We start from the raw sequence: 20,609 nt of genomic DNA, 5'->3' as shown, positions 1-20,609 counted from the left end.
AAACAGCTTCCACACATTCCTTTTTGGCTAGCCACACATACATTCAGGTTTCCAGAAAATGTAAACGAACATTTTCTCCTTGTCACAAAAGACAGGCACCATTTCATCACATTACACGTAATGTTTCCTTTTTTCTCTCATTTTTCTCATTTTTCATTTTTCTTTTTCTTTTCCATCTTGGCTTTTTCCCAGAAGCCTGAAACCATTAGTCTCTTTTTCATTATACACATCTCACAACAAAAACAGACATTGGTACACAAATGTGTGCATAGGGTTGCAAAGCAGCAAGAAGGAATAAAGCATATGGACACAAACAACATAAACCAAGGCAACCACAAAACACAAAACAGACTTATCCCTTTCCCCCTGAAAGGGTATTCCTCCAACCTGTGAGTGTGATTTCTGTAGCGAAAACAATCACTCGGGGGGTTTCCACTTGATTTCTGCAGTAATCTCACACTGAAATATTCCCCAGGTACTTCTCATGTACCTTTTCCCTTTAAGGCTAGCCTTTTCCCTTACCTGTGCCATGGAATCAAAGCTGTTAATTCTCAATGTACCCCAGTCTGGAGGCAGGGAAGGCGAGGATCAGCCGGGTCGTTTCTCTCAATGGGTACCCGTATCGCACCTTCTGATCATCGTCTTACCTGACCTGCTGAGTGGAGGCAATCAAGCCCTCAAGAGGCTTCGTCTCTGTTCCTCTCTTTGTTGGCTCAGATCCCGGACGAGCCCCCATTTGTACATTATAATATTATTTTCAATATTATACATGTATACAATATATTATAATATTAGCACAACACAATATTAGTATTATATATTACTATATTGTTGCTGCGGGGAAGGGCTCCCAACCAATAACCCAGGAGACATGGTGGAACTCTGTCTTCCTGGTTCCCTTCCTTCACTCTGGCTCCAGAGCATTAGTTGGTGCTGGGGAACCCTGTTACAGGAACCCTGGCTAAGCTGAAAGGGAGCAGGGAACCAGGAAGGGATTGGAGACAAGACCTCTGCAAGTAGAAAGGCACCGACACTTAGAAGCTGTGAGCTCTGGCTCAGCTACACACTAAAGACACAAAAACATGCCTGGCAGATGGTTCTTTTCATAGTAAATGGACAACTCTACTTGCAGCCTTGCTGCTACAAACAAGTTCCCCCATATCATGAATGGGGAACTTACCTCAGAACTGTGCTCTTCTAGCTGGGCTGGGCGTGCACTACATTTCAGCCAACTGCATACAGTATAGTTGTTCCCAAATCGCACCTTTGCCCTGAAACAGTAACATCATCCTAGCGTGATATACAGATATACAAATCACACCATTCACAGCTAGGTTTTTTTAATTCCAAAAAATAAAAATAAAAACTTGATAAGGGAGATTCATACTACTATACTATTTGATGTAACTGTAACAGAATTTGAGCAGCCATGAATTCTGGTTTGTATGAACAGTCCTGGAACCAAACCTCAGTGGATACTAAGAGAGTCCATTGTAATTTAAGGCTCTGTAAACTTAGGCAAAGCCTTAAATTATAGTAATTTAAGGCTTTTTAAACTTAGGCAAGGGAGACCCCAGTGGTGCTGTGGGTTAAACCCCTGAACTGTCAAACTTGTTGATCAAAAGGTCAGTGGTTCGAATCTGGGGAGCGGGGTGGGTGCCCACTGTTAGCCCCAGCTTTTGCCAACCTAGCAGTTCAAAAACATACAAATGTGAGTACATCAATAGGTACCACTTCTGTGGTAAGGTAACGGTGCTCCCTGCAGTCATGCCGGCCACGTGACCTTGGAGGTGTCTACGGACAATGCTAGCTCTTCGGCTTAGAAATGGAGATGAGCATCAACCCCCAGAGTTGCACATGAGTAGACTTAATAGACTTAATGTCAGGGGAAAACCTTTACCTTAAACTTAGGCATGTCTAACTCCCCCAGTCATAGAGGAAGGCAAAAGCAAACCCCCGCTGAACCAACCTTCCTAAGAAAAGCTGTGATCCTTCACCTTAGGGTTGCCTCAAGTCAGAAATGACTTGAATGTAGACCATAACCATAGTGTAGCAGTCTTGAGCATTGAACTAGTATTCTGAATGAACTACTACACATTTGTAGTGACAAGATAGTCCAAAATATTGTTGAAAGATGCAATGCCCAGTATATTAGTCCTCAGAATGTCAGTGAAGTGGTTTCTCATTATTGTTATTGCCACAAAAGCTGTGCGAAAAGAAAAAAATAGCAACCCCTTTTACTCACTTGTTTTCTCCAGTGGTTCCATCTTCTGCAAGAAAAATGAGAAACAAGAAAAGGATTACATCAAAACAAAAAAGAATTATTTAACCAGGTGAATTTTTTATTTGTCCAGTAATGATAATTGCAGCAAGGATGCTATAAGCCCAACATTGGAAGTCAGATCTTCCAACAATAGAAGAATGGATAGTAAAGGTTTTTCAGAATAGTGGAAATGGATAAGTTAGATATAATGAACAAAGAAAAAGCACTCAAGAACTTGTTATTAAAGACTGGGAACTGTTTCTAAATTTTGTAAAAAGAAAAAAAAGAGGGAACAGTTTTTCTAGAAGGCTCCATAATTTAATCTGTTAGGACTTTTTAATGATTTTTTTTTTAAAAAAATCACAGAAATCTGTATGGATTTGGGAGTCTGATTTATCTCATGCATGTATTTGTACACAAAATATAATAAAAGTACACATTTCTGCAGCAAACCAAAATATATTACATTCTGTAGTATATGTGGAACATTAACATTGTTTTCACTAATGTACAGTCAGCCCTCCATAACCATGGGATCTATATCCATAGATTGAACCAACCATTTGTGTCGACCATAATTTCATAGAACTGGAAGAGACCACAAGGGCCATCTAGTCCAGCCCCCTACCATACAGGAAAAGCACAAAGCACTCCCAACAGATGGTCATACAACCTCTGCTTTAAAGCCTTCAGAGAAGAAAACTTCACTATCCCCCAAAGTGGAAAATTTTACTGCCAAACAGCTCTTATAATCAGGACGTTCTCCCTAATGTTTCGGCAGAATTTTTTTCCCTGAAATTTGAATTTCATATAAATAAATATGATAAATAAACTTTATTTATAGCCTGCCACCATCTCCCTGAAGGGACTCGAGGCGACCTACAAGCCACTCCAGGGTGCGTATATAACATACAACAGGTAAAAACAGTACAAAAGTAAAAAAAAAAAAGTTACATAGCAACAACCTCCGTCAACACATGTAGCATAAAATCAAAATAATACATTTTTTTAAAAAAACAGTAGATAAAAGTGTCAGCTTTGTATAGGCCTATTCAGCCTACTCAAGGTCAAAGGCCTGTCAGAACACCCATGTTTTTAGTTTGGAACAGAAGGATTGAAGGGTGGAGGCTGATCTAATTTCTTTTGGGAGGGTATTCCAGAGCCAAGGGGCCACTACAGAGAAGGTCCTCTCTCTTGTTCCCACCAACCACACTTGAGATGGTTGTGGGACCGAGAGGGGGGCCTCCCCTGTCAATCTCACAACTTGCGCCGGTGCATAGAATGAGATGAGATCTCAAAGATAGGCTGGACCCAAAGCATATAGGGCTTTATAGGTAATCACTTGCATCTTGAATTGAGCCTGGAAACTTGTCAGAAGCCAGGGAGGTTGCTTCAGCAGGGGCGTGGTAGGTTCCCTGTAGCTAGCTCCAGTTAAGAATCTGGAAGCTGACTTTTGCACTAGCTGCAGTTTCCAAACCATCTTCTAAGGAAATCCCACACAGAGTGCATTACAGTAGTCCATTCTGGATGTAATTAAGGCATGGATCACCATGGCCAAGTCAGACTTTTCAAGGTACGGTCGCAGCTGGCACACAAGTTTTAACTGTGCGAAGGCCCTTCCAACTACCAATGACACCTGAACCTCAAGTGTCAGCGGTGAGTCCAGGAGGACCCCCAGACTCCAGACCTGTGTCCTCAGAGGGACACAGCCTCATAACTGACCAGGAGGACCTCTGTCTTGTCTGGCTTAAGTCTCAACTTGTTGGCCCTCATCCAGTCCATCACAGCTGTCAGGTACTGGTTTCGGATCAGTGGTGCTTCCCTGGAATTCGGTGAAAAAGATGGGTGTAGAGATGACACCCAATTCCACAACTCCAGATGATCTCACCCACCGGTTTCATGTAGATGTTGAAGAGCATTGAGGAAAGAATGGAGCCTTGTGGGACCCCACAGGTCAAGGGCCAAGGGTTTGAGTAGGTGTCTCCCAGCATCACCATCTGGGTACAGTGCCCACAAGACCCATTCCAGAGAGCCAACCCAGAAGGATACCATGGTCAATGGCATCAAAAGCCACTGAGATGTGCAAGAGAACCAACAGGGACATATTCCCCTTGTCTAGTTCTCTGCAGAGATCGTCTACCAGGTCAACCAAAGCTGTATAGGGGATGCTAGTATTCTATGCCATTGTAAGTATATATTTGGACTTCAGCATCCACAAATGTTGACATCGACAAGGCCCAATGTATGTTTGTTACTTTCCTGCAACATATTTTTTGCATCGTATTTTAAACTGGATAACCCCGCTGCAAGATTCAGAGAATTATGAATGTTGAAGGATTACTCAGATTTGGTTTTCACATTTGTTGTATGGCAGGGAATTACATAAATGCGATAAAATGACAACTGAATGGATTTTTTCCCTTTATCACTAATCCAGGCTTAAGCATGCTTAGAGGAAACCCACTGTATTGAATGGGACATACTTTAAGGGTGAACCAGTGTCGTTTAGAAACTAAGCAGTCTGCCTTAACCACTGGGAAAGTGGGTACAAAGTTAAAGATTGGGGATCTTTTCAGACATTTACCTTTCAGACCTTGCACCTGCCGCCTGTAAAGTAGGCAGCCCAGGAACAATAAATTGGATGTTATCAGGAGCCCCGCAAGGGCTCCCAGAAGAATGATGATGGGAAGAGGCAGCAGGGGTCTGTCTGAAAAAGAAGAAAACAGTGGGAAAACAAACTTTAGAAACTGGGTTGCTGTGAATTTTCCCATCTGTCTGGCCATGTTCCAGAAGCATTATCTCCTGACATTTCACCCACATCTATGGCAAGCATACTCAGAGGTTGTGAGGTTTGTTGGAAACTAGGCAAATTGTAGTTTATATATCTGTGGAATGTCCAGGGTGGGAGAAAGAACTCTTGTCTGCTTGAGGCAAGTCTGAATATTGCAACTGGCCACCTTGATTAGTATTGAATAGCCTTGCAGCTTCAAAGCTTGGCTGCTTCCTTCCTGGGGGAATCCTTTGTTGGGAAATGATTAGTTGGCCCTGATTGTTTCTTGTCTGGATTTCCCCTGGTTTTTAGTGTTATTCTTTATTTACTGTCCTGATTTTAGAGAGTTTTTTTTAATACTGGTAGCCAGATTTTGATCATTTGTATGGTTTCTTCCTTTCTGTTGAAATTGTCCACATGCATGTGAACTTCAATGGCTTCTCTGTGTAGTTTAACATGGTAGTTGTCAGAGTGGTCCAGCATTTCTGTGTTCTCAAATAATATGCTGTGTCCAGGTTGGTTCATCAAGTGCTCTGCTATGGCTGACTAATAGGCTTGGGCGGTTTCGTTCGTTAATTTCGTAATTCGTTATTAATTCGTATTTAAATTAGCTTACAATCCAATATTGAGCCATGCAGGAATACTGTGAGGAGTAAATTAGATTCGAAACAATTTTTTCAATTTATTTCGTAATTATTTCGTAATTATTTCGTAATTATTTCGTAATTATTTTTGCATGTCTGGTGCAAGTTTTATATTTGTTGTTTGTTTTATCCCACCAACAGTCAACAACAGAGGGAGAGGGAAGCTTCAGAAGTTCCCCCTGTCCCATTTGGAGGTTTTTTTAGCATATTGCGCAATCGCGTCCGCCATTAACAAATCGATTCGTAATTTTACGAAATTTCGTGTATTTCGAAATTTTTAAAAGGAAAATTTCGGAATTATTAAAAAAAACGAAACGCAAGGGCCCCCTAAAAACAAAACGAGTTTAGAACCAAATTTTTCTGTGATTACCCAAGCCTACTGACTAAGTCTAGAAAATCAAGAGTTGGCATAGTTACTTTATGGCCGTGATGACTGGGGGATTCTGGGAGAGTAGTTCAGATAAGTTTTTTTATTTTATTTTTTTCAAGCTACACGGGAATAAAATAATGTCATTACAGGGTTGTTGTAGGTTTTTTCGGGCTATATGGCCATGGTCTAGAGGCATTCTCTCCTGACGTTTCGCCTACATCTATGGCAAGCATCCTCAGAGGTAGTGAGGATGCTTGCCATAGATGCAGGTGAAACATCAGGAGAGAATGCCTCTGGACCATGGCCATATAGGCTGAAAAAACCTACAACAACCCAGTGATTCCGGCCATGAAAACCTTCGACAATACAATGTCATTACACATTGATAGAAACTAGTATCCACCTCATGAAGTTTTAATTCAATCTCCAAATTTCTAGCAATTGCAGGAACATAAAACTTCAATTTAAACATGCGTAGAAAAGGGCAACAAAGTTACAAAAGGAATGTAAACATAGCAAATGTCAGAGCTGTAGGCGTAAATGATTTTCATATTTCATTTTTGCAATATTACACTCTTTGTGCTTCCCCCCTTCTAGTTACACTTTCTTCTTTCTGACAGACAGCCATCTAGTCTCTGTTTAAAAATCTCCAGAGAAGAAGACTTGGCATATTCCACTGCCAAACCGTTCTTAGTGTCAGAAAGCTCTTCCTAATGTTTAAGTGGAATTTCTTTTCCTGCAATTTGAATCTATAGCTCCATGCCCTCGTCTCTAGAGCTGCAGAAATCAAGCCTGCCTCCACCTCAATGCAAAATCCTTTCAGATATCTAAACATGGCTATAGATGATAATGGCACAACAAAGATGCCAGCCAAGTCCCTTGCTCTAATTTTTCAAAAGGCTGGGCAAGGAGATATAGGCCTTTCAAATCTGTACATTGGTCAGTTGGGGTTGACGCGAGAAAGCACGGGGGAACTCGAATATAATTCAATAAGACCGGGGAACACTTGGAATATAAAGCCATGGCAAACTGAAATTGCAACATGGCATGCAAACCGCAATGATCCTTGGTTCATTACTATAGGTACCAAATGCGTCATGGAGGAGGGAGAGGCTTCCGTTAACCGAGGAGCCCCCATAGAAGTCGTGGTGGGGAAGGGGAGATACGGGAAAGGGAGACCTTTAATTCGGCCTAGGGAACGTAGAACAACATTAGCATATCCAAATCGGTCTTCTGATACGGTAAGTAGGTGTAACCAGGATGGCGGTCCTTCTGGATTGAAAGTGGTGCTGTTGAACGCCAGATCTGTCAACGGTAAAACAACTTTCATCCAGGACTTAATTCTGGATGAACGGGCAGATCTGGCGTGCATCACGGAGACCTGGCTGGACGAAGCGGGAGGTGTAAATTTGACCCAGCTTTGTCCGCCCGGGTTCTCTGTGCAGCACCAACCGAGATCCGGAGGGCGGGGAGGCGGAGTTGCAGTAGTTTACAGAGATTCCATTTCTCTGACCAGGACCCCCATCCCGCAGTCAACAAATTTTGAATGCGTCCACCTGAGGGTGGGTGACCGGGACAGATTAGGGATTCTGTTAGTGTACCGTCCACCTCGCTGCACTACAGTCTCCCTACCTGAGCTAGCGGGGGTAGTCTCGGACCTGGCATTGGAGTCCCAACGGCTGCTTGTGCTGGGGGACTTCAATGTCCACGCTGAGGCTGCCCTAACGGGAGCGGCTCAGGACTTCATGTCTACCATGGCGACCATGGGGCTGTCCCAACAAGTATCTGGCCCCACCCACAGTGCTGGACATACATTGGACTTGGTTTTCTGTCAGGGATGGGAGGAAGGTGGCGGTGTTGAGGAGTTATCCATCTCTCCGTTGCCATGGACCGACCACCACCTGGTCAGCTTTAGACTTACTGCACCCCCTAACCTCCGCAGAGGTGGAGGACCCATTAAATTGGTCCGCCCCAGGAGGCTTATGGATCCGGAAGGATTCCTGATGGCTCTTGGGGATTTCCCCGCCACCTCGGTTGGTGATCCTGTTGATGCCCTGGTCGCTCTCTGGAATGGGGAGATAACTAGGGCAATAGACACGATCGCTCCAGAACGTCCCCTCTCAAGTAGCCGAACTAAACCAGCCCCTTGGTTTACTGAGGAGCTGGCGGTGCTGAAGCGAAAGAAGAGGGAACTAGAGAGCGTGTGGCGTTCGGATCCGAGCGAGCCAAACCGAACACGGTTTGTGTCCTTTCTAAGGTCATATGCCGCGGCAATAAGAGCCGCAAAGAAAACCTTCTTTGCGGCCACTATTGCGTCTGCAAAGAACCGTCCGGCTGAACTGTTCCGAGTTGTCAGAGGCCTATTAAAACCCACCACTCAGGATGGGTGCCCTGATGACTCAGCAGCTCGCTGTGAAGCTTTTGCTCGGTTCTTTGCAGACAAAGTCGCTTTGATCCGCTCTGGACTGGACACCATATTAACGGCAGTCTTTGAGGATGTAACACGAGCATCTGCTTGTCCAATTTTGATGGATTCTTTTCAATTGGTTCAAACCGAGGATGTGGACAAGGTACTTGGAGGAATGAGAGCTACCACATGCATCCTAGACCCCTGCCCATCCTGGCTTCTAAAGGAGGCCAGAGGGGGATTGGCCGAGTGGGTTAAGGTGGTGGTTAATGCCTCCCTTCGGGAAGGCATTTTTCCAGCCAGCTTAAAGCAAGCTGTGATAAAACCGCTGTTGAAGAAACCATCACTGGACCCCACTCAATTGGTAAACTATCGGCCTGTTTCCAATCTTCCCTTTTTGGGCAAAGTCATGGAACGTGTGGTGGCCTCACAACTCCAGGCATTCTTGGTAGACACGGATTATCTAGATCCGGCACAGTCTGGCTTTAGGCCGGGACATGGTACTGAGACAGCCTTGGTCGCCTTAGTGGATGATCTCCGTCGGGAGCTCGACAGGGGGAGTGTGTCCCTGTTGGTGCTACTCGACCTCTCAGCGGCCTTCGATACCGTCGACCACGGTATCCTTCTGGGACGCCTCGCAGGAATGGGTCTTGGAGGTACTGCTCTGCAGTGGCTCCAGTCATTTCTCGAGGGTCGGTCTCAGAAGGTGTTACTGGGGGACTCCTGTTCTACCTCACAACCTTTGTTTTGTGGGGTTCCTCAGGGTTCAATACTGTCCCCCATGTTGTTCAACATCTACATGAAGCCGCTGGGTGAGATCATCCGGAGTTTCGGGGTGCGGTGTCATCTGTACGCAGATGATGTCCAGCTCTGTCACTCCTTTCCACCCGCTACTAAGGAGGCTGTCGAAGTCCTGAACCGGTGCTTGGCTGCTGTGACGGTCTGGATGGGGGCGAACAAATTGAAATTGAATCCAGACAAGACAGAGGTACTCCTGGTCAGTCGCAGGGCCGAACAGGGTATAGGGTTACAGCCTGTGTTAGACGGGGTCGCACTCCCCCTGAAGACACAGGTTCGCAGTTTGGGTGTGATCTTGGACTCATCGCTGAGCCTGGATCCCCAGGTTTCGGCGGTGACCAGGGGAGCATTCGCACAGTTAAGACTCGTGCGCCAACTGCGACCGTACCTTGGGAAGTCTGACTTGGCCACGGTAGTCCACGCTCTGGTTACATCCCGCCTTGACTACTGCAACGCTCTCTACGTGGGGTTGCCTTTGAAGACGGCCCGGAAGCTCCAACTAGTTCAACGGGCGGCAGCCATGGTATTAACAGGAGCAGGGCGCAGGGAGCATACAACTCCTCTGCTGTACCAGCTCCACTGGCTGCCGATTAGCTACCGAGCCCAATTCAAAGTGCTGGCTTTGACCTTTAAAGCCCTAAACGGTTCTGGCCCTACATACCTATCCGAACGCATCTCGCCCTATCAGCCCACCAGGACCCTAAGATCTTCGGGAGAGGCCCTTCTCTCCATCCCGCCTGCTTCACAGGTGCGGCTCGCGGGTACGAGAGATAGGGCCTTTTCTGTGGTGGCCCCGCGGCTTTGGAATGCCCTCCCTACTGAAATAAGATCAGCCACCTCGCTAATGGCATTTCGGAAAAAACTGAAAACCTGGATGTTCCAGCAAGTTTTCGGCTAACCCGACCTGATGATGTTTTGATCATGGATTAGCAATCTCGGACAACGAATTTGGATTGTGACTTTAATTATGAGATGTTCTGGTCTGTATTGGTGGCCCAATACTTCTATGTATGTATATGTATGTATTTTATATTTTTAACTTTATATTTGAAATTGGAATATTGTAGTTTTAAATATGCTGTAAACCGCAATGAGTCGCCGCATAGGCTGAGATATTAGCGGTATATAAGCGTACCAAATAAATAAAATAAAATAAATAAATAAATAAAGCAAGCAATCAACTTACCAAAAGTCAAGTCTACTAAATGAAAATGCAATGTTTTCCATATTTTTGTCTTCGTACCTGGTTCGGGTTCAGGTGAAATCCCTGGATCTCTGTCAATTGGTTCTTGCATTCTCTCTAAAAGGAAAGACATTGAACAATGACTGGGTAGTATCCAGTTTCTGATAGTGACAGACAGGAGGCAAGCTGCCCTATTTACAAAAGAAGCAAGAGGTTGTCATAATAATAATATAATAAAACGTTACTTATATTCCAACCTATTTCCCCAGATGGACTCAGGGCAAATTTCAAACATAAAAGGCAAACATTCAATGGGCGAACATAATAATACACCCATAACAACGAAAATTGACAACTCAACATATAAAAATTATACCATAACAACTACAATTAAATATAAACACACCCTGTTATATTACACATAAGGCAAAACACCAAACATCAAACAGAAGCATCAATTTCCCAATTCCTTGGGGGCAAATAGATTGATCATTGCTCAATATGTCTATTGAGCTGGTGGGTTGAACAGGGCACAGATAGTCGCTATTAATCAGAGGCATAATGGTAGTATTACCATCTACTACTCCTCTTCCTCATAAGCCAATAAGCAAATGTACATCTTCAGAAGTTTCTTGAAAGCAGGGAGGGAGGGGGGCATCTTTAACTACTTAGGAAGGGAGTTCCATAGGGGGGGGGGGGGAGCCATGGAGAAGGCCCTTTCTCTCACTCCCACCAGCCACGCTTGGGACAGGGGTGGGACCGAGAGCAAGCCCTCCTCCAATAACCACAATGTCTGAGTTGGTCTATTGTGGGAGATGCGGTTCATCAAATAGTCTGGGCCTGAGCCATTTAGGGCTTCAAAGGTAAGAACCAGCACTTTGTATTTAGCCCAGAAGCAGACCAGCAGCTAGTGGAGATGCCGAAGCATAGGAGTGGTTCTCTCCCTGAATGTCGCTCCAGTTAGTAACCTGTCTGCCAATCTCTGGACCATCTGAAGCTTTCAAATGATCTTCAAAGGTAGCACCACGTAGAGAACATTGCAGTAGTCCATAGGGGATGTGACTAAGGCATGGACTACCATGGCCAGATCTGGTGTCTCAAGGTATGGGCACAGCTGGCGCACACGTTTTAACTGTGCAAAGGCATTCCTGGGGTTCCAGTGTCAGCGATGAGCCCAGGATCACCCCCAGACTGATAAATACCTCATCATGCTCATCAATGCCATGTCATAGGCTGAGAAGAGGGATCCTGTATCTTCGGGCATGACAGGGGGGGGGGGGGAGTGGAAAGCACAGGGTCATTGAATTACATGAGAAATGTGGATCCTTTACTACAGTGGTTCTCACCCCGTGGGTCCCCAGATGTTTTGACCTTCAACTCCCAGAAATCCTAACAGCAGGTAAACTGGCTGGGATTTCTAGGAGTTGTAGGCCAAAGCACCTGGGGACCCCCAGGTTGAGAACCACTGCTTTAACTAAACTTTTTTTCTGAAACCCCACTTTTGACTCAGTCCTATGGCGTACTTAGCATAGCAATGAATTGATTAGGTGGCTTTCCAAATTACATGGTCATCCTGCCCTCCCTAAAGCTAGAAACAATATTCACAATAATTTGCTTCCCAAGCCAAAAACAATTTCCCCAAGTCAGGAAAACCCATGAGAAAGAATACAGAACACGGTATTTTACATCCCGAACTGGGGTGCTGGGATTATTCTGCAGAGGGGAAAAAACAGTTGTCCTCTGGACAACTCCCCTCACAATATTTGTACACAAACATTGTTTCCTGCACATTTTTGTACAACGTTTTTCTTCCACAGAATAATGCTTCTGCAACACTCTGGGATAATAAAGTATAGAGACTGCAAAGGAGCATTCATTTTCTCCCACAGTAGGGAGTAAATGGTATTACTTGTTCATCCTCAAATGCAAGGACAAAACAGTCAAGGCTTTAAATCCATATCCCCGTCTACAGAACTCAGGGTTGTAAATGCATTGTCCTGTATTGAGTTGCTTCATAATGGGTTAAACCCTTGTGCCAGCAGGATTGAAGACCGACAGGTCGGTGGTTTGAATACGGGGAGAGTGTGAATGAGCTCCCTCTGTCAGCTCCAGCTCCCCATGCGGGGACATGAGAGAAGCCTCCCACAAGGATGGTAAATATCAAAATATACAGGAGTCCCCTGGGCAATATCCTTGCAAACAGCCAATTCTCTCACACCAGAAGCGACTTGCAGTTTCTCAAGTTGCTCCTGACATAAAAAAAATTGCTTAAGTGTGCAACTTTAAGTCACTTCAATGTATGACCTGCTGGGTTTCATAGAAGCCTCCCACAAGAATGGTAAAACATCAAAACACCCAGCCGTCCCCTGGGCAATTTTCTTGTAGACCAGAAGCGACTACCAGTTTCTCAAGTCACTCCTGAGACAAAAAAAAAAAGTTGCTTCATGAAAGTTCTGTGAATTAGGCTATCCTGTAAGCGCATCCGGCACAAAATCACTGGGTGAGAAGGATGGCTAGTTGGAGATTTGAACCTGCATCTCCCTAGGCCACTTTCATTGCTCTGTCCACTTTACGACCCTTCTGTGAGTCTGCTCATGCCCTTGTGTCATCTCCTAACCTGCAGTGGTGATGCTAAGTCCATCAGCAAAGTCGCTTTCCCCAAGAGCATTGCGTGCATTGACAGAGACGTTGTAGAGGGTGTCTGACTGCAGGCCTGTTAAGGTAAACACTCTGGATTGTGGTGGGAAGACATCCACATACAGAAAGCTGGGGACGCCAGGCCAGTGATACCTAGAAAGAGGTAAGCAGAAAAGAGGCGCAAATGAGAAGTGGTCTTCAAGGTCTCCACTGCTCCCTCCCTAGGGGCCAGTGGCATAGTAGTTTGAGCACTGTACTATGGCTCTGAAAATCTGGGTGTGAATCCCCGCTTAGCCATGAAACGCACTGGGAGACCTTGAGTATGCCACACACTATCAACTTCAAAAGAAAACTATGATGAACTTCCTCTGAACAGATCATGTCCAGAAAATCTGTGATATATTCAACTTAGAGCCAACATAGGTCAGAGGCCCCATCTAGGCTGCCACATGGTGCAGTTTGAAACTGCATTACATGGTCAGTGCAGACTAGTATCATGCAGCAATGAGTTCAGACTGCATTATATGAGTCTATACTGACCAAATAATGACATGTCAAACTGCATTATATGGCCATGTAGGTGGGGCCATGAAGGCCTTAAAGGTATACAACACACTTTCTTTCCTCCCCTCTGTTTAGGACAGTGGTTCCCAACCTGTGGTCTGCGGACTACCAGTGGTCCACAAGAATGAAAATATGGTCCGCGGCCTACACCGCTGCCTGGAAACCATACGTCTCACGAAACCCTCTTGCAGTGCTGAGGCAACTGGGATGTCAGGAGGAGAGAGGCTGACTACCTACGAAAGGTTGCTGCTACCACATCAGCTCTAGATTATTCAATATGGTTTTCTGTGAGTGTGCAGATGTTGACTACTGGATGGCATATGTTCTGTATCAGAAACTAGAGCTGGTGTGGTCTATCCAATGCAATTTTCTGAATCAGCACCCCAAATAACCAAACCCAATCTAAAGTTGACCAAAAACTGATTTGTAACTCTTTCAGTGCTAATGGGCTGTGGCACAGCTAGTTAGTAGCCAACTGCATTAAATCGCTACTGACCGAGAGGTCATGAGTTCAAAGCCAGCCCGAGTTGGAGTGAGCTCCTGACCATTAATAGCCTAGCTTGCTGTTGACCTATGCAACCTGAATGACAGTTCCATCTGTCAAGTAGGAAATTTAGGTACCACTTTATGTGGGGAGGCTAATTTGACTAATTTGAGACACCATAAAAAAACTTCCAGCAGTGTGCGTAAGAATGAGGAAGTACTCCATCAAGGATTTGATGTCACAAGTGGACGGTGAAGTGGCAGCTCCCCCTGTGGTCGGAATCCAGCATACCCTCATGAAGCTGGAAAGCTGGAATGTTAAATTGCCACTGTGTCTTTCTATATATGTTGTATGTTTAATGGCATTGAATGTTTTCCATGTATATATGTATTGTAATCTGCCCTGAGACCCTGAAGGGTGAGAAGAGCAGAATATAAATATTGTAAATAAATAAATAAATAAATAAATGTTGGAAAGTCTCTGGTCATGTGGTCCTTGGTAAAAAAAAAAAAAGGTTGGGAAGCACTGGTTTAGGGAATACAATGGAGCCTCCAATGACACAATGGGTTAAACTTTTGTGCCAGCAGGACTTCTGACCGTAAGGTTGGTGCTTCAAATCCGGGGAGTGGGGTGAGCTCCTGTCTGTCAGCTCCAGCTTCTCATATGGGGACCTGAGAGAAGCCTCTCATGGGATGTTAAAACATCCGTGCATCCCCTGGGCAACCTGGACAGATGGTCAATTCCCTCACACCAGAAGCGACTTGCAGTTTCTCAAGTCACTCCTGACACTAAAAAAGGGAATACAGTTAACAAGTCTTCTGACAAAGAAGCTCCTTTTTACAATGTGTTTTTATCTCTAACCCATTCCCCTTTTATTTTTCCCCCCACTGCTCAACTGAAAGGATTTTTTAGCAGTATTGGCACTGAGAAGATAATAAAAGAAGACCAGCAAAACACAGACTTTTGGCACTGGGGTGGAGTAGGAAGTGTGCAGCACAACACAATAAAGTCTGAGCCTGGAAAGAATGGGATTCTATTCTAGCCAATCTTACCAAATCCTACCTTCTCGAGAAGCCATCAAATAGTCTTTAAAAGGTTCAAAATATTTTTGATTACTTATCCAAGGCTTGCTGGACCAGTTTGTTTCATATGCGAATGTGCACATTTGGGGGGAGAGGGAGCTTTCCTGAGACATGTTGACCCGCCCTGGTGTAAGAATTAATCCCTACTCTTTCCATATTATGTTATTTCTGCCTCTGGTATCAATTTTTCTGTTAAATACCTAAAGCACATGAATGTATTAATTTCATTGCCTGAGGATGGATCTACACTGCCACGCAGCCCCCTCCCTCCTCACAGTCCGTAAGAGAGTGAAAACATGGCTTTGCGACCAAGCCTTTGGAGAACTTGTGCAATAGATAGATATGGAATGATGTGCAATGACTATTGGAATGGCCCGGATTACGCTTGAGGATTATGTGATTAATTGTGAAGATATTGTCCTATATTTTTTAATTCATAGAATCATAGAATCAAAGAGTTGGAAGAGACCTCATGGGCCATCCAGTCCAACCCCCTGCCAAGAAGCAGGAATATTGCATTCAAATCACCCCTGACAGATGGCCATCCAGCCTCTGTTTAAAGGTTCCAAAGAATAAATAAGTGCAAGTAATAAATAAATAAATAAATAAATAAGAAGGAGCCCCCACCACACTCTGGGGCAGAGAGTTCCACTGCTGAACGGCTCTCACAATCAGGTAGTTCTTCCTCATGTTCAGATGGAATCTCCTCTCTTATAGTTTGAAGCCATTGTTTCGCGTCCTAGTCTGCAAGGAAGCAGAAAACAAGCTTGCTCCCTCCTCCCTGTGGCTTCCTCTCACATATTTATACATGGCTATCATGTCTCCTCTCAGCCTTCTCTTCTTCAGGCTAAACATGCCCAGCTCCTTAAGCCGCTCCTCATAGGGCTTGTTCTCCAGACCTTTCATCATTTTAGTCGCCCTCCTCTGGACACATTCCAGCTTGTCAATATCTCTCTTGAACTGTGGTGCCCAGAATTGGACACAATATTCCAGGTGTGGTCTAACCAAAGCAGAATAGAGGGGTAGCATTACTTCCCTAGATCTAGACACTATGCTCCCGTTGATGCAGGCCAAAATCCCATTGGCTTTTTTTGCCGCCACATCACATTGTTGGCTCATGTTTAACTTGTTGTCCACGAGGACTCCAAGATTTTTTTCACACGTACTGCTCTCAAGCCAGGCATTGTCCCCCATTTTGTATCTTTGCATTTCGTTTTTCCTGCCAAAGTGGAGTATCTTGCATTTGTCACTGTTGAACTTCATTTTGTTAGTTTTGGCCCATCTCTCTAATCTGTCAAGATCGTTTTGAATCCTGCTCCTGTCCTCTGGAGTATTGGCTATCCCTCCCAATTTGGTGTCGTCTGCAAACTTGATGATCCTGCCTTCTAGCCCTTCATCTAAGTCATTAATAAAGATGTTGAACAGGACCGGGCCCAGGACAGAACCCTGCGGCACTCCGCTCGTCACTTCTTTCCAGGATGAAGAGGAAGCATTGGTGAGCACCCTCTGGGTTCGTCCATTTAGCCAATTACAATTGTTTTAATATATTTAATAATTCTTTTTATAAAATTATAGTGTCCATTATATAGTGTCCATGAGAGAAGCAATTGATTTCTAAATTCAAACCACACATTTGCAAAGCTTTATAGATAGTCATAGCAAAAGCAAGGCATTTGATTACATGGCTCCCCAGGAAATTTCGGCCCCTAGCTATGACCTAAAATCTAGTCCTTTCACTTTTCTATTGTTCCCTGCCAAGAGATATAATGTTCCATCCTTTAATACCCTTTATCCCTAATTCTGTCATCTGGTATTTGCACTTTATCCATTAGCCCTGTCTTCACAATTGATTTGCACCAGCCAGCCCGCCCGCAACCAGAAACTGCTACAATTTCAGGCCACTGGTTGTTGCTCATGATTGTTTTTATATTGTGTTATGTATCTGTTTGTTTTATATTGTTTATGATGCTGTTTTATGAATTTTAATGTGTTACACTTTAACTATGTCAGTCGGGCTTGTTCCCATGTGAGCTGCCCTGAGTCCCTTCAGGGAGATAGAGGCGGGATACAAAAATGAAATTATAATTATTAATCCCTACTCTTACCATGTTATGGTATTTCTGCCTCTGGTATCAATTTTTCCAAGTGTCTAGGACTGTGCAATATATCAGCAAATAATGTGTGCAGATCTGAGTAGGGGGTCCTTTTGTGGCTGACAAATGGTAATTTTGTCAACGTCGATTGTGTTTAAGTGCAGGCCAAGGTCTTTAGGCACTGCACCCAGTGTGCCAATCACAACTGGGCCCCCATTTATTGGCTTGTGCCAAAGTTGTTGTTGCTGTTGCTATTTGAAACACAACAAAACTGGTACAAATTCTGGCTGTTGTGTTGGATCACACGTTGGACACTTCACAAGTGTCAAGGACTGTGTGATGTATCGGTGAATAAAATCCAGATCTGAGTAGGGGGTCCTTTTGTGGCTGACAAATGGTAATTTTGTCAGCGCCTATTGTGTTTAAGTGCAAGCCAAGACTTTAGATACTGCACCCAATGTGCCGATCACCACTGGGACCACCTTTACTGGCTTGTGCCAGAGTCTTTGCCTTATTATTATTATTATTATTATTATTATTCTGACACAAAAACACAGTATTACACAGCAAATGAGAAATATATACTCTAGATTTCGTATCACAAAATCACAAGTCGAACACTTGCCAAGTGTCTGGGACTGTGTGATATATTTTCAAATGATGTGTGCAGATCCAAGTAAGGTGGCCTTTTGAAGTTGACAGATTGTGATTTTGTCAATGTTATTGTTTCCAAATGCCAGCTGAGATCTTTTGGCACAGCACCCAGTGTGCCGATTACCACTGGGACCACCTGTACTGGTTTATGCCAGAGCCTTTGCAGTTCAATTTTGAGGTCCTGATAATGGTTGAGTTTTTCCTGTTGTTTTTCATCAATTCGACTGTCGCCTGGTATGGCACCATCAATAATCCAAGCTTTTTTCTTTTCCACAATTATGATGTCTGGTTTATTGTGTTCCAAAATTTTGTCAGTCTGGATTCGAAAGTCTCACAGTATTTTTGTGTGTTCATTTTCCACTACCATTGCAGGTTTATGATCCCACTAGTTGTTTACTACTGGCAGGTGGAACTTGTGTTCCAATGAATCATTTGGGCCACATAGTTGTGCCTCTGTTTGTAGTCTGACTGTGCAATTTTATTGCAGCAGCTGAGGATATGATGAATGGTTTCATCTGCTTCCTTGCACAGTCTGCATTCTGGGTCATCAGCTGATTTTTCAATCCTGGCCTTAATTACATTGGTTCTGATGGCTTGCTCCTGGGCTGCAAGAATCAGGCCTTCTGTCTCCTTCTTCAGTGTTCCATTCGTGAGCCATAACCAGGTCTTCTCCTTATCAACTTTTCCTTCAATTTTGAACTGCCCATGCAATGCTTTGTTGTGCCAACTATCAGCTCTGGTTTCTTGTGCAGTTTTCTTGTACTGATTCTTTGTCTGCTGTGCTTATTATTATTATTATTATTATTATTATTATTAAAATGTTTACTTTAATTGTACATTGTTTTATAGCATCAAATAGTTGCCTATGTGTAAGCAGCCTTGAGTCCCCTCCAGAATGGAGAAAGGCAGGGTAGAAATGTTGTAAATAATATAATATAATATAATATATATAATATAATAAATTGTGGCAAGTTCTTGGTGGTATGGGGTTACCAAGCTACCTTGTCTCTCTCTTGAGGAATCTGTATAATGACCAAGTCGCTACAGTAAGAACTGACGATTGAACAACAAACTGGTTCAAGATTGGGAAAGACGTACGGCAGGGTTGTATACTCTCACCCAACTTATTCAACTTGTATGCAGAACACATAATGCGATGTACAGGGCTTGATTAATGCAAGGCTGTGGGTAAAATTGCTGGAAGAAACATTAACAACCTTAGATGATGCAGATAATACCACTTTGATGGCCGAGAGTGAGAAGGAGCTGAGGAGCCTTCTAATCAAGGTGAAAGATAAAAGTGCAAAAGCTGGGTTGCAGTTAAACATAAAAAAACCAAGATTCTGGCAACCAGACTGATTGAAAACTGACAAATCGAGAGAGAAAACGTGGAGGCAGTGACAGACTTTGCATTTCTAGGTGCAAAGATTACTGCAGATGCAGACTGCAGCCAGGAAATCAGAAGACGTTTACTTCTTAGGAGGAGAGCAATGACCAATCTCGATAAGACAGTGAAGAGTAGAGACATCACACTGGCAACGAAGATCCGCATAGTTAAAGCAATGGTATTCCCCATAGTAACCTATGGATGTGAGAGCTGGACCATATAGGAAGGCTGAGCAAAGGAAGATTGACGCTTTTGAACTGTGGTGTTGGAGGAAAATTCTGAGAGTGCCATGGACCGCGCGGAGATCCAACCAGTCCATACTTCAGGAAATAAAGCCCGACTGCTCATTGGAGGGAAGGATATGAGAGGCAAAGATGAAGTACTTTGGCCACATAATATGGAGACAGGAAAGCTTAGAGAAGACAGTGATGCTGGGGAAAATGGAAGGAAAAAGAATAGGGGCTGACCAAGGACAAGATGGATGGATGGTATCCTTGAAGTGACTGACTTGACTCTGAAGGAGCTGAGGGTGGCAACAGCTGACAATAATAATAATAATAATAATAATAATAATAATAATAATAATAGGTAAAGGTAGTCCCCTGACATTAAGTCCAGTCATGTCTGACTCTGGGGTGTGGTGCTCATCTCCATTTCTAAGCCGAAGAGCCAGCATTGTCCGTAGACACCTCCAAGGTCATGTGGGCAGCATGACTGCATGGAGTGCTGTTACCTTCCCGCCGGAGCGGTACCTATTGATCTACTCACATTTGCATGTTTTCGAACTGCTAGGTTGGCAGAAGCTAGGGCTGACAGCGGAAGCTCACGCCGCTCCCCGGAATCGAACCTGTGACCTTTCGATCAACAAGCTCAGCAGCTCAGTGCTTTAACCCACTGCGCCATCAGGGGCTCCAATAATAATAATAATAAACCTTTATTTATACCCCGCTACCATCTCCTGGAGGACTCGGTGTGGCTTACAAGAGGCCGAGCACAAATACATCAGTAAAAACAACAACAACAACAACAACAACACAACAATAAATGAACTCAAAACAAGGCAATAAACATTAACAACACACCATGACTCATTAAAATCTATGGCAGGGCCAAATGTAATAATTAAAATTTAAAAATATGCTGGGCATGACCAGGTGAAAAGGGAAGGTATTTGGAGGGGGATGGGGCATGCAGATATCCTGGATCTCTAGTAAAGTGCAATTGGGGACATATTGCTGGGAGTTTCCTTATTCTGGGAAGGCACACTGGAACA

The 20,609-nt window shown here is 44.0% G+C and overlaps 1 protein-coding gene across 1 annotated transcript in view; it reads right to left on the bottom strand.

Annotated features, from left to right (window-relative positions):
• The window catches only part of NPHS1 (NPHS1 adhesion molecule, nephrin), a 103,527-nt gene that overhangs the window by 11,403 nt on the left and 71,515 nt on the right, over window positions 1–20,609 (bottom strand). The window contains exons 24-28 of the mRNA XM_067460668.1: window positions 13,053–13,225; window positions 10,496–10,552; window positions 4,848–4,970; window positions 2,246–2,270; window positions 1,181–1,271 (exon numbers count right to left, since the gene is read on the bottom strand). Of these exons, the coding sequence (XP_067316769.1) occupies window positions 1,181–1,271; window positions 2,246–2,270; window positions 4,848–4,970; window positions 10,496–10,552; window positions 13,053–13,225 (469 nt within the window). The remainder of the gene's footprint in view (window positions 1–1,180; window positions 1,272–2,245; window positions 2,271–4,847; window positions 4,971–10,495; window positions 10,553–13,052; window positions 13,226–20,609) is intronic.

Source organism: Anolis sagrei, chromosome X, assembly GCF_037176765.1.
Source record: "Anolis sagrei isolate rAnoSag1 chromosome X, rAnoSag1.mat, whole genome shotgun sequence".
Lineage (NCBI taxonomy): Eukaryota > Metazoa > Chordata > Lepidosauria > Squamata > Dactyloidae > Anolis > Anolis sagrei.
Note: the sequence above shows the minus strand (reverse complement) of the source record. Positions and strands in the feature narration are given on the sequence as shown.